The 13,939-nt window shown below is 40.8% G+C and overlaps 1 protein-coding gene across 1 annotated transcript in view; it reads left to right on the forward strand.

Annotated features, from left to right (window-relative positions):
• CFAP47 (cilia and flagella associated protein 47) overlaps positions 1-13,939 on the forward strand; it is a 572,366-nt gene that overhangs the window by 301,718 nt on the left and 256,709 nt on the right. Inside the window, exons 49-51 of the mRNA XM_040424993.1 lie at positions 3,602-3,775; positions 5,820-5,931; positions 10,794-10,919. Coding sequence (XP_040280927.1) covers positions 3,602-3,775; positions 5,820-5,931; positions 10,794-10,919 — 412 coding nt within the window. The remainder of the gene's footprint in view (positions 1-3,601; positions 3,776-5,819; positions 5,932-10,793; positions 10,920-13,939) is intronic.

Genomic DNA, 13,939 nt, shown 5'->3' on the forward strand with positions numbered 1-13,939 from the left:
TTTAGTGTTGTCTAACAGCATTGAGTAGTAAATAGTTATCCAAAATTTATGGTGAGTAGTTAGGATTGTGGAGCCAAGGACCCCAGGTAAGTTGCTTGGATTTAGAAGAAATAGTCGTGCAAGATATGAAAAGGGCTTTTTCATGCATTAGCAAATCAGGTAGATCTATGTCCAGAATAGACCTTGCCCCGATGAATAAAAAATATGTGAGATTGGTAAAACGAATGAAGTATGAGACAAGGTCAATCTCGAACCATCTACCCCTATTCCTTGAACTTTGTTTGACTCATGAGAAATATATAGAGAGGCCCCCATTCAGATTAAACCCTTATTGGTTATCAGTGATAAAGAGACATGAAATAATACAAAAGGAAATTAACAGATTCTGGGACACTAACTATGGCTCAGAAAAAATCCAGGTGGTTTGGGATACCTTTAAGGCCTATATGAGGGGGATAATGGTCATCAACATTGCAAACCTGAGAAAGGAGTATGGGAAAAAAACTGAAAAACTTAGAAGAACTAGCGTCCTCAGCTACACAATCCTTCTATATAAATAAGACAGAGGAGAATAGGGAAAATATGCAGAAGGCTACAGAAGCATACTCTAACTTTTTATTGGATAAGGCCCAACAAAGTTTATTTTTTAAGGGGCAAAAACATTTCACAGAGTCAGGGCGACCTAGGAAACTTCTATCCAGAGTGATTTCGAGCCAAGAATCCAAAAAATATATAGATAATGTCCGACTGGCCAACGGTAGGATGGCTAGTGGACAAAGTTCTGTAGAGAAAGCTTTTTTGGAGTACTTTTCAGATCTCTATAAAGCTGAATCTAAGATTACAGATGAAATGATGGATTCTTATCTCGATGGTATCATTTTCCCGACTATTACTGTGGCTCAAAAGAAAACACTTGAGGTAGACTCAGGAACTTGATGGGGCAATTTAATTATGCTCGAGTAATTCCACCCTCCGTTCAGACGGAATCCCATATTAATTTTATAGTAAATATAAGGAGATTATTCTCCCTAGATTGTTGGGGGTCTTTGCTGAATCGGTGGAGGATGGGAAACTGCCAGACTCCATGATGGAAGCTGTGATAACATTAATTCCAAAAAAAGGCGAGGACCCTACAGATTTGGGATCATATAGACCGATTTCACTGCTTAATGCAGATGTAAAGCTCCTTGCAAGGATTTTGGCCACAAGGTTCTCTAGGGTCATTTCCTCCATTGTCCATCCGGATCAGAATGGCTTTATTCAAAACAAGGGAACTCATCACAATCTCCATCGGATCTTTTCCAACATACAGGCCCCTGGGGGGGCCGCCCGCTCCATCCTATCATTGGATGCCTCTAAAGCCTTTGACAGGGTGGAGTGGCATTTCCTCTGGAGGGTTCTGACCAAGATGGGCTTTTGGGAAAGATTCATAAATACCCTTAAATTACTGTATAGATCACCTACTGCGAAACTGAGTCTTAATAGGATTCTGACTACTAGTTTCGATTTAAATAGAGGTACTCGCCAAGGCTGTCCATTATCTCCATTGTTATTCGATATTTATATTGAGCCTTTAGCTCTGGCCATTAGGCAGGATGATCAAATTAAAGGATTTGGAACATTAGAAGTAGAAGATCGTATCTCCCTATAAGCGGATGATGTTCTTTTTTTTATAGACCATACGGAAATAACTCTCCCAAGAATCATCCGAATGGTTAAACTATTTGGTGAGGTATCTGGTCTTCACATAAATTGGTCTAAGACCAGTTTGATGCCAATAGACCCGTTATCCCATAAGGAGGTTTTGTTAACCCAGTTGGATGTTGTTGATATATTTCAATACTTGGGCCTGATGATATCGCCCAGGGTTGAAAACTTTTTCCAACTCAATCTGATCCCATTAATAACGAAAACCAGAGCAAAAATAGGGATTTGGTTGAAACTCCCTCTATCTAGAGCTGATCGAGTTTCACTGGTCAAAATTGTGATTTTACCACAATTCCTGTATGTGCTCAGGAATACACGTACCTGGATAGAAGATAAATATTTTAAACTTATGGAAAGAATAATTAATGAATTAGTCTGGGGAAGAAAACGAGTCAGGCTAAAATTGGAATATCTATACAAACCATTGGAATATGGGGGTCTAAATCTCCCTTACTTCAAAGGTTACTTTATTGCTGCTCAGTTACTGATGTGTTATGAATGGAAAAATAGTGCACTTTTTAGGAGCTTAGTAGAGAGGTATTCATATAATAACATATTTACTCTTTTGGAATCTGGACTATTGATTAGTCAAGAGCGGGGTTATAAAGAGACTACAAAATTACTTTAAAAAATGTGGGCTACTACTAGAATATGGTTGAGGCTAAAGGGTTCACTTATATTCACGCATATTTGGTATAACGTCCATCTACAGATATTAGATGGTATAGCAACGGATAAATTTTGGCAAATGAATGGGATTTTTTACATTTCACAAGTAGTTAAGGATAGAAAGATTAAGTAGTTCACGGAGTTATCACATAATGTAGAAAACCTCTTGGTTTAGGTATTTTCAGTTGCGGTCGGCACTATTCAGCCTGGATGATAAATCTATGTTGGATATAAATAGTTCTTGTTTTTTAAATGATTGGATAGCGATGACACCCCCACGCGTCACAGTGTCGGGGTGAGGGGAGGGGTTTGGGGAAGAGGGAAAAGGAGAAAAAAGGTATTAACTATATTGAGTGTTTACTCAAATTTTTTCTTTGTGTATTTCTTTTATATATTTAAATAAAATATAAATGCTAATATTGGCAATGCCAGTGTTTCCCGTAAACCCATTTTTGACTTATCCACAATATAGGTCCTATTTCATTAAGCAGGAATATTAGTGGCCGATGGAAAATAAGTTATATTTCTCGTATCAATTGCAGTGTATAAAATATCTTGTTTCGTGAATAAAGCAACTTTCACATTTCTGTTGCTGTTCCAGCACAGCTGGATAGGACTATAGACTACATGCACAACTTTTGGTCTGGCCAAAAGCTGGCATTTACAGTATGCCAGGAAGCAGCTGGATTCTGTTGTAGTCAGTGGGGATCTGGCGGTGCACTGCCCTGTCCGGCTATGCCGGCTACGTTGAAATCTGGCAGGCAGTGTTTCCTAAAAACTAATTAATCCCTTAGTTGTCGTTAGTTGGCCATTTTTTCTGTCATCTGAGTGCAGCTAACATTAGTTAACTGCACAAAATCCCTCTGCCAGGATTGCAGGCTGAATGTACTCATTGTACTTTTTAGTAGTTGTTCGAAGTCCAAAACTATACAATGTGAACATCCAGGTGGTGATTTCTTGGTTAACCTAAATTTTTGCTTTTTTTTTTTAAGAAGCCATTATTGACGGGAACAAAGGTTTTTCATAGGGGTGAAAATAATTGCAGTAGTGCCATGAATCCATATCCTTATTCATTTAATTACTGAAATTAATGTAAAACCAAAGCATGAAGAGCATCCAAAAATCAGTTCTTTCTATTCCATAAATTAATTGTTTGTGAGGAGCAGTTTGGAAATTAAAAATGAAACTTTACAGCCAAAGCCTTAACACCTTCCCATTTTAACAGGGTACACTAATTCTTCAAAATGAAACAGATGGTACTGAACATATATTTGGCCTCAGAGGTATTGGCCAAGAACCCCTGGCTCTTGATCATATCGTGATAGATTGCCAAGTAAGACAAATTACACAGAAGGTCCTTATGGTACCCAATTATACCAACGACAGATTGACTTTCAAGGTAAGGTTTACAGTATTTTCTAGATCCTGGAATTTTTAATAAGTTAGCTATTGTGTGTCTTTAATACATTTTAGTTCTGTTTATGAAGGAATAGAGATTTCTCCAGAAATAAAAAAAAAAATATTTAACCCATTCAGGACCGCCTCTGTACTTATATGGCAGAAGACCAGTCTTTTAAAATGGTGGCTGCTTGTAAGCGGGCGCCATAGCCACCAGGTTTTTGAAATTTTAAACAGCAGACAACAGAGGCTAATGTTTGCGATCAGCGATAATGCAGATAATAGAAATTTAACCCCTCAGATTGCCATGGTCAGTTGTGACCACAGTATCTGAGGTGACTTTCCCTGGAAGTGCTGCACTCTTGGGGCCTGAACAGCTCCTTCTTGTGATGATCGGGAAAGCTGTTCATGCTGTCATAGCCACAAGCATTAGGAAGGGCTCCATAGGAACATATTGAATCTTGAATAGATTGCAATAGTAATTCATTGCAGTCTATAGGAGAAATGATCTGATGATCGAATGTTCAAGTCAATGGACTTTTAAAAAGTATAAAAATAAGTTAAAAAAAAAGGTATTTAAAAATATATAAAAATTCTAATCACCACCTTTCCCCATAATAAAAATAAACAATAAAAAATAAAGATCCTTTGTACCACTGGACCCCAAAATGCACATATGATCTAAAATATAAATGTATTTAACCCTTACAGTAAATGACGTTTTTTCATCACTTCACCTTCCAAAATTTTTTTATAAAAAAGGCATACATATTCCAAAATGATATAAAAAAAAAGGTAAAGATTTCCCTCTCACACAGCTCCGTAGGTATAAAATAAGTTTAAAGTTATGGGAAGTATGGTGATACAAAGCATATATCCTTTTTCCCCCAGAATTTTTAAGTATTAAAACTGAATAAAATCTATACAGCATAGGGAACGCCATAAAAATGAAATTCATAAAACTATGGTGGAATTGTGTTTTTTTCCCCAAATTCCACCTCACTTGGAATCTTTTTCCAGCCCCCTACTATATCATATGCAAAATTAAATGGTGCCATTAGAAAGTACAACTTGTCCTGCAAAAAACAAGCCCTCAGGCAAAGTATGTGAAAAACATTATGGTGATGGGAAGGCCTAGAGTAAAAAATGGAAATGCAAAAACAGAAAAACTCATGGTCCTGTAGAAGTTTTAAAAAAAAACAGCATAAAAAAAAAGCAAACCTTCAATTAGCAACAAGTGCTTGTTTTATCTATTTGGTAATCTCTGTTTTAAATTAAATTGGCCACTGTCTTGTGTCCCAAATCCCTGCTAGAATGTAAATAGGATGGGTTGCAGGACGGTTCTTGTTCTTGTTAAGGCTGACAGGATTTTGAAGGCATAGACCACTTGCCTTCCTGAACAGCAGCATGAACATGAATGAAGGAACAATGTACAATATTATGCCCCCAAAAGCAGTTCCTGCTTAGCACTCAACCTGCTCTATTAAGGGCTCTTTCACACGAGCGGAATCCACTGCGTGAAAGAGAGCCAAGCCCCGTTCCGGACAGCAGAGACACGGAGCATTAACATGATTGATAATGCTCTGTGCCTCTCTGTGATCTTTTTACTACAAAATCACAGTAAGATAAAATTGTCACTGTGATTTTGTAGTAAAAAGGTCACAGAGAGGCACAGAGCATTATCAATCATGTTAATGCTCCGTGTCTCTGCTGTCCGGAGCGGGGCTTGGCACTCTTTCATGCAGTGGATGCCACACACGGGATCCACTCGCGTGAAAGAGCCCAAACAGTCTAGGGTCGTTTTCTGATATAGGTGGCCTTTGCTTATTAGTGGCTCCAGCAGACACTGTTCTTTGTTTCAGCATTTTAATGGGTTAAACAGCTGATGATGTTTCTTCAGTTTGCTGATATCTGTTTCCAGTTTAGCCATTCTCTCTGAATTCTTCTATACCATCCCTCTTGACATTAAATGATGATATTTACTTTACAATAGAATGCAGTTTTATTTTACATTGATGTATACCTTTTCATTCATTCAATTATAGGTGGCGTCAGACATTCCAATCATTGGCGGATCTCAAACATTAACCATTAAACCTGGTACATCATCTCCCTTTACTCTGAGTATATCTCCATGGAAACGTGGATTGTTCCAAGGTAATAAGGTTTTGTGCAAGTATGACATCAATTATATTGACAAGTATTGGTGTTTATTTATACCCATACAATGCTTACAAAAAGCATAAAAACAAGCAAATGTGAAATGAAATGCATCTGATTGTGATTAGATTTTAATCCATGGGTTTCTTGTGAATGGCGCACAGATAGAGACACATTAATGCAATTAAAGATGATAACTTGTTGCCAGGCAACATTTCACATTTCTAAAAAAAAAAGCTAATTTTCTATTTTTCACCCAGCAGAAATATCCATTATTTTCTCCAAAGAAGATTAATTTCAGAGCTATTAGGAGACATAAGACAACCATTCTTAATTTTTCTGCATAGGTTTAGTACATATGCTTATCACTGACAGGTGAAATGCATAGACGTATTAGTGGGTTTCATAGAATAGAGTAATTTTTATAGGGAACCTTTGACATTGAACATGGTATCTGAGCTGAAGGCAGCATGTTAGAGAGTAGGAGGAGTTTAGCACATAGTTTTGTAGGAAAAGATTTATTAAATTCAATTCCTGCTCATTCTGGGCTTTTGGGTCAAGGAGGCGGTCCTATCAGTGATTGACAGCCTTCCCAGAATGACTTTACATACAGAGATAGCTGTAAATCACTCATAAGGCCACCTCCTTGACTCCAAAGCCCAGGAGGTTATACTGTTATACTGTGTATATGAATCTCTGGGCTTTCTTAAAGGGAGTCTGTCACCTCCATATGGCCATATACCTGTACAGTGCTTACATTGTCCTATCACACACCTATAAATGAATGTAATGGTACCTTTGTCTTTGTCTTTACACTTGCAGAAGCTGGAAAAACGAACTTTGATTGATATGCAAATGGTCACTCGCAAGTGCCCAGGGGCGGTGTTCACTGTATTGGTGCCCAGGCTGCTCTGCCTTTTTTCATTGTTCCCCCGCCCCAGCCTCTGTATATGCCCGCCCTCCTATTCCCTTGTGTCGTCCTTTGGACCGGCCAAGATCCCGTGACTGTGCACTGCCTCGCCGGGCCGGAGCATGTGCACTGCGATGCCCATTGTGGGCACTGCATTGCTTTAACTACTGCGCATGCGCCGCTGGTTTTGCGCCGTTCGACGGAGCATGCGCAGTAGTCAAAGCGAAGCTGTGCCAACAATGGGCATCGCAGTGAGCATGCCCCGGCCCGGAGGCAGTACGCAGGTGTGGCATCTCGGCCGGACCGAAGGATGACGCAAGGGAATAGGAGGGCGGGCATTAGCAGAGGCTGGGGCAGGGGAACAATGAAAAAAGGCAGAGCAGCCTGGGCACCAACACAGTGAACGCCGCCCCTGGGCACTTGCGAGTGCTCATTTGCATGTCAATCAAAGTTCGTTTTTCCAGCTTCTGCAAGTATATCTGTAAAGAATAAATCAAGGCAACTGGACTTACTGTAGATTTCTTGAAAATGTTTCACTCATTCTTCCAACAAGCTTTCTCAATTCTGAGTGACTGTACAAGAATTCTCTAGGAATAAATATGTAACTGAATCAACATTTGGTAATTATACCCAGCATGAGGTCAGAGGTCATTATACCCCGCATGGGGTCAAAGGTGTTGATTCTGACCCCATGCTGGGTATAATTACCAGATGTTGATTCAGTTACATATTTATTCCCAGAGAATTCTTGTACAGTCACTCAGAATTGAGAAAGCTCGTTGGAAGAACGAGTGAAACGTTTTCAAGAAATCTACAGTACGTCCAGTTGCCTTGATTTATTCTTTACAGCTATACCATGACCTGGATAAATGAGAACCTTCACAGACAGCTTCTGCAAGTGTTAAGACAAAGACAAAGGTACCATTACATTCATGTATAGGTGTGCGATAGGACAATGTAAGCACTGTACACTGTATATGGCTATATAGAGGTGACAGACTCCCTTTAATTCTATCTTTACTAGTAGATTTTAGATACATTTCAGTGATCTGCTAATATTCCAGACTCAAATAATCAGTTAAAGAGGTTGTATGGTTTCCAATATTGAAGACCCTTTTCCCAGGTATTCTCTTCACTGTTTACCTGCTCGCCGTTGACATAGCAGCAGCAAGCAAGTGTACTGTAATTACAGCTCCTTCGTCCCATGAACGTGTCGACGGCGAGAGAGTAAACAGTGAAGAGAATGCAGCCCTCGTACGCCCAGTGGTCTCTTCAAACAGCTGATTGGTAAGGGTACCGGGAGTTGGACCCCCCCTGATCTGATGTTGATGAACTAAACTGAGGATAGGTTATCAATATCGGACACCAGACAACCCCTTTAATGAATCAATCAATACTTCTATCTTTCCATCAAATATATTTTGCACTGTAAGGCTTTCTCTATTCAGCTTTTGCAGTGCAGTTTGTGAAACCAAAGCCAGGAATAGATCATATAAACCCACAACACATATAAAGACTTAAACTTCTCCTCTCTTTGAATTCACTTCTGGCTTTGGCTTTAAAAACTGCATAAAAAAACTGAAAGTGGATTGTCAACCTAAATTGTACTAAATGGCCATATCCAAATGATGCCACAGAGTTTTAGTGTTTTCATTCTATGTGCAGAGAAGCCATTAGTTTCAATTTTGCATAACATATTTTTCACCCTATAAGACACACCTAGCTTTTAAAGGAGGGAAATGTAAAAAAATATATTTTTCATCAGACCTCAGATCAGACTCCCAATGTTAAACAGACCTCAGCTCAGACCCCCAATGTTAATAAGACCTCAGCTCAGAACCCCAATCAGACCCCATTGTTAATCAGACCTCAGCTCAGACCACCAATCAGATCCAAATGTTAATCAGACCCCAAATAAGACTCCCAGTCAGACCCCCAATGTTAAGCATACCTCAGCTCAGAGCCCCAGTCAGACATCCAATGTTAATTAGACCTCAGATCAGACCTGCAATGTTAAGCAGACCTCAGAACAGACCCCCAATGATAATAATACCCCTAATCAGACCTCAGATCAGACCCACATGTTAATAAGTGCCACAGTCAGACTTCAGATCAGACCTCCATATTAATAAGTCCCCCAAACAGACCCTTATGTTAATTAGTCCCCCAATCAGACCTCAGATCTGAGCCCAATGTGAATGATATCCGTTCAGACCCCATGCTCAGATCAGAGAAATAAGATAAAACAACTTACCTCTCCTGCTCCGGACACTGCCGCTGCTCCTATAATCTAACTCTCTTTCTGTTCTTCCTGCCGTGCGCTGTGCTGTGACCCAACACTGCACGGTTTGAGGTCACAGAGCCCGCTGATATCCTCATTTTGTGCGTAGTTACACACCATGAAAGTGGCCGAGGAATACCAGTAAGTGGTGAGTACAGAGCCCGGGGAGCACTGCATTCACTGCTTTCTAGTCCTCCTGTACTAATGTACGCTTCCATAATGGAATCGGTCATTAGTATTCTCTCCATAAGATGCGCTGACATTTTCCCCCAACTTTGGAGAAAATTTTCATCAGAGAACAGGGCTTTAGTTGACCAAAGAGAAGCATAATAGACCTCATACATATGGCATACTATGGCTTTATTTCGTACAGAGCATTAATAGGGCTCTCATTATCTGATTTCATACAGAAGCATACTGAGATCAACATCAACAGAAAAAAATCTGGCATGCTCTATCAAATGCTGTGTGTACAAAGCTTTTCTCCCCTAGAAGCATTGCAGGAGCCTATGAACAACCTAAAAAAACAGTTGTTTGTTGCCCATAGCAAGTAATTACAGCACAACTCTCATTTCTAAGGGTCCATACACACGTCCGCAACAGTTTTGCGGTCTGCAAATTGCGGATCCGCAAAACACGGACACCAGCCATGTGCATTTTTGCGTACCGCACATGGCCGGCACTATAATAAAAAATGCCTTTTCTTGTCTGTGGCTGCGGACAAGAATAGGACATGTTATATTTTTTTGCGGGGCGCAGAAAGAAAAATGCGGATGCGGACAGCACACAGTCTGCTGTCTGCATCTTTTGCAGCCCCATTGAAAATTAATGGGTCTGCACCCATTCCACAGAATTGCGGAACGGATGCAGACCCATTTTGCGGACGTGTGAATAGACCCTAATTGTGCTCTAGAATGCCATGCTGTGAATGGTTGCTGTGGGCAACAACGACATTGTTTCTTTTACAGAGTTCATGAATCTGCCCTATTGTTTCTAGGACAGCACCATACAGCACTCCACATAGCCTTTAGGGTGGCACATGAAGATGTGAGGCCCAAAAATGTTGTTATTATTCTATCATCACCCCTTTACACTGCTCAGGTGAGCAGATGACTGTTGAGAAGGAAGCTTGTCAGTGAAGGAGAAAGCTGCATTTACATGGAGCAATCTCCTCCACAGTATGGGGTGGAGCAATTCTTAATGCCATTGCTCGTCCCCATACAGAATTATTGTTTGCTGGCAGCAGAGTTCTGTTTAGACGACATGATCTGCTGCTGGCAAACAATGATTTAGGTGACCGCATAAAAGATCCAATTAGCGGCACCTTTACACAGGCAGATTATTGCTAGCAAGCATTCATATTTGTTAGCGATGATCTGCCCAATGTTTGAGCAGCGTAAAGGGGCCTTAAGTCTTTGAACTTTAAAAGGTAATAATTTGGTGGTAGACAAAATAAGTAATCAACCAAAAAAGCATGACATTTCATATAACTGACATGTAATGCCTGGGATGGTTGTCTTAGTTGAGACAATATACTGCATAATATAATCATTCTTGTTATATTAGTTTACAACATCCATAAATGTTCCAAGTATACAGAAGTCTGAAAATTCACTCTTAAGAACAATATATCTATTAATGCAGCATCTGGTATTCACTTCTTATTAGGTGTAATCTCCTTTGTTGCGGGAGATGGAGAACAGCAATATCAATGTGGCAACCCACCAGTTTCTGCAGATGGTACTGAAGCTGTTCAAATAGATGATATTCAGATTGCTAATGCAGGGATAGCAGGTATGTATTATACTGGGAATAAGGATCTGTCAATATGTGAATTTCTGTAACACTCCAGTCTATTACAGACTCCTGAATCTTAGACTAAAGTAAAAGTAAAAAAAATATTTTGTTCGAAGGTGGCGTACAAAAGAATGAAATACTGTAATATATACTTAATGATTTCTTTTTGTACACTTCATTTTATACTATTGTGGGTTCTTTTTTAAGTGTTGTATCTGTATTAGTGCATCATCCTTAGGGAAAACTACAAAAACACAAGAAAGGAATATAGAATATACCATATTTTTCATACTTTAAGACGCACCTGACTATATGGTTTGGACAATAAAAAATAAAATATAAAAAATATATTCTACTTTTTAAAGCTGCCTTGGGTGTTTAATGAAGTGGAGGGGTCAAGGTCACTAACTTTTAGCTCTAGTGTAGAGGCGGGCAGTCTCTCGTGCTTTGGTTGTGTGTGTATTGTAACATAGGAGGAGCAGACTATGGGGTCTTGTCTGTTTGAAAAAATCCAAGATGGATTTTTCTGCGACTGTCACATCGCAGTCGCAGCATGTCACATGTCGCGACATCAATTGGTGCGACATCAATGTCGCGCGACACATGTAGCAGTGTAGTTGTGCCCTATGTGTCATGCGACTTATTGTCGTTGTGTAGCCCTAGCCTAAAGCTGACCTACAGCAATGAAGAAAAATGGCTGGGTTGTTATGGAAACCTGGAGTAAAACTGTGTGTATGTGGAGACTAAGGGTCTGCGAGCTTCTATTGGCTGATAATGGACATGTGACCGTGTGTATGGCAGTTGGGATATATCTCAGGAACGGTATGTTTTAGAGAGCTGTGACCCCCACAAGATTTCTTTCCAGGTAGCAAGGGATGTGTATACCAAGTTTTGTTGAAATCGATGGTTGCGTTTTTGAGTGATCGAGGAACATACATACGTCCTTATATATATATATATAAATAGATAGGGGGAGAAGATTCTGGTGAATTGGCTGTGTCTGTTCATTCTAACAGAGGAAGAGCAGACTCTGGTGCATTGGCTGGGGACAGGAACTATTATGGCTCCGCTCACAGGGGATACAGGTCTGCGTGTCATTCAAACCTTTCCTGTGCGGCTCACTTTCTTTTTGCTGTATCCACAATGAAAATGGGCATCCCTGTATATCAAGAGCACTCAAGAACTGACACATCCTAACCATCAGATGGATGAAGTGGGGGAACTGTTAAACTCTTAATGCTGCTTGCTTTCAGGATCATCTGTTTGTCCCATGTAAGGAGCCTGATGTGGGCCCTGGCAGGGGCTGCCTGTCAAGTTGTTGCTACTCCCTTGAAAGATGTGCATGGCTCTAAGAAGAACCTTTGTGTTGGTAGGAAAATGTTTCTGCCTCTAACCTCTGTAGACATGGAGAGTGCAGCCCTGGCAAGATTTTTCTTGCTAAAAACTGTGTCTTATGGTCCGAAAATATAACTAGTTTTAACATACAGGAAATCTGAGTCAATTACTATAAGATACAACTATGACAATCCTCCCCTTTACTATTATCTCTTAATCTAAACTTGTTGGTCTTTTGCTAAACTTGTTGTGGTTTGCAGTATTGATTTGTATATTCTATTCAGTTTATAAATAGAATAAATAAATAGTTTTAAAAAAGCATATGTGATGAATACCACACCTCATGCCCACTCGACGTCAACTACGTCGAGCTCACGAGACGTGGTATGGTCACGGGTCTGCCAAAAACGTGAAGTTACGCCCTCCAGGGGAGCACATAAGGTCAGGTTGGTATAGCTTACACACACCTTCTGTCCACGCGGGCACAGAGAGGCAACAAGCTGAGAGAGCCTTTTCACTGCCGCAGTGAAACAGCGACTCCTCAGCCTGGGTATCTGCCACCAGCTTCTCATTTGATATAAGCCCGGTCCGCTAACGGGATTATATAGGGTCAGAAACCAACCCGCGGTAGCTTATAATTAGGCCAAAACACGGACGTGGGGATTCGTGATCGAGATACAAGATAGCACAAGATTAAATTATAGATTTAATCGCCGTATGGGCACACTAGATATAACACAATATACACAGACAATATATACAGTGGTCTGAGGTTACAGATTACAGGTTATATGGTTACAACAGGGTTAAGCAGTGTAAAAGTCAGTTACCGGATAAGATGAACGTTCCTTTTAGTTGTGAGCTGTTCTTTGCTGGAGTCCACATGAAAGGCCGTGATCTCAGCTATTTCCTGGGTCCCTCTAAACACATTTGTAGGATGTGACCCCTCTTCAGAGAAAGACGCGCCTACTTGCTGGCACCAGACTTTTAACCTGTAGCCGGCCCCTCCCCTCCCGGCCTCAGGAAGGGGTCCACTCCCCCTCTTCTGGGCTGGCAGCAAATGACCCACAAAACCCTTTAGGGTTCATAGCTCCAGACCAGAGGGTCATAGGGAGATGGTTCTGGAACCAATGGACCTGCCTGGGTTCCGGCTACAAGTAGAGCCCAAACCTGGTACCGTTATGTGGTTTCTATGGGGAGATATGGATATCTCTCTACCCTGACCTCGTCTCATTAAACAAAGATCATGGGAACGTACCTCGTGGCCACCGGGACACAAATATGTATCCGGTTTGCGCCTGCGATGGCCAGGCGGTTCATAATTCCTTATGAAAGGTAGGTGCCAACATGTCTGGGAGGTCTCATTGATCCTGGGCAAGGGCAGATACCCCCTGCTGGGGGTTTTCCTGCAATATTCAGTTGGCTCCAAACTGGTGGAGGCGAGGTGTGACCTTCTCCTTGAAGCCTGGACCCCCTGGGGGCATGTGGAAACTAATTTTGCATGTACACTGAACATGCCAAGAGGTGCATCAGATGACAATCAGGCCTGGGGTTTTGAAGCAGGGCCCTCCTGTGGAGTTCACTACCTCCGCTATCTGTCAGCACATGGGGGTGTGAGGACATGGCTGATAGTAAATATTAATCCATATTCCTCACACCTCCCCCTTTTAGAGGGCGCCAGG

The sequence above is a fragment of the Bufo bufo genome, chromosome 3, assembly GCF_905171765.1.
Source record: "Bufo bufo chromosome 3, aBufBuf1.1, whole genome shotgun sequence".
Classification (NCBI taxonomy): domain Eukaryota; kingdom Metazoa; phylum Chordata; class Amphibia; order Anura; family Bufonidae; genus Bufo; species Bufo bufo.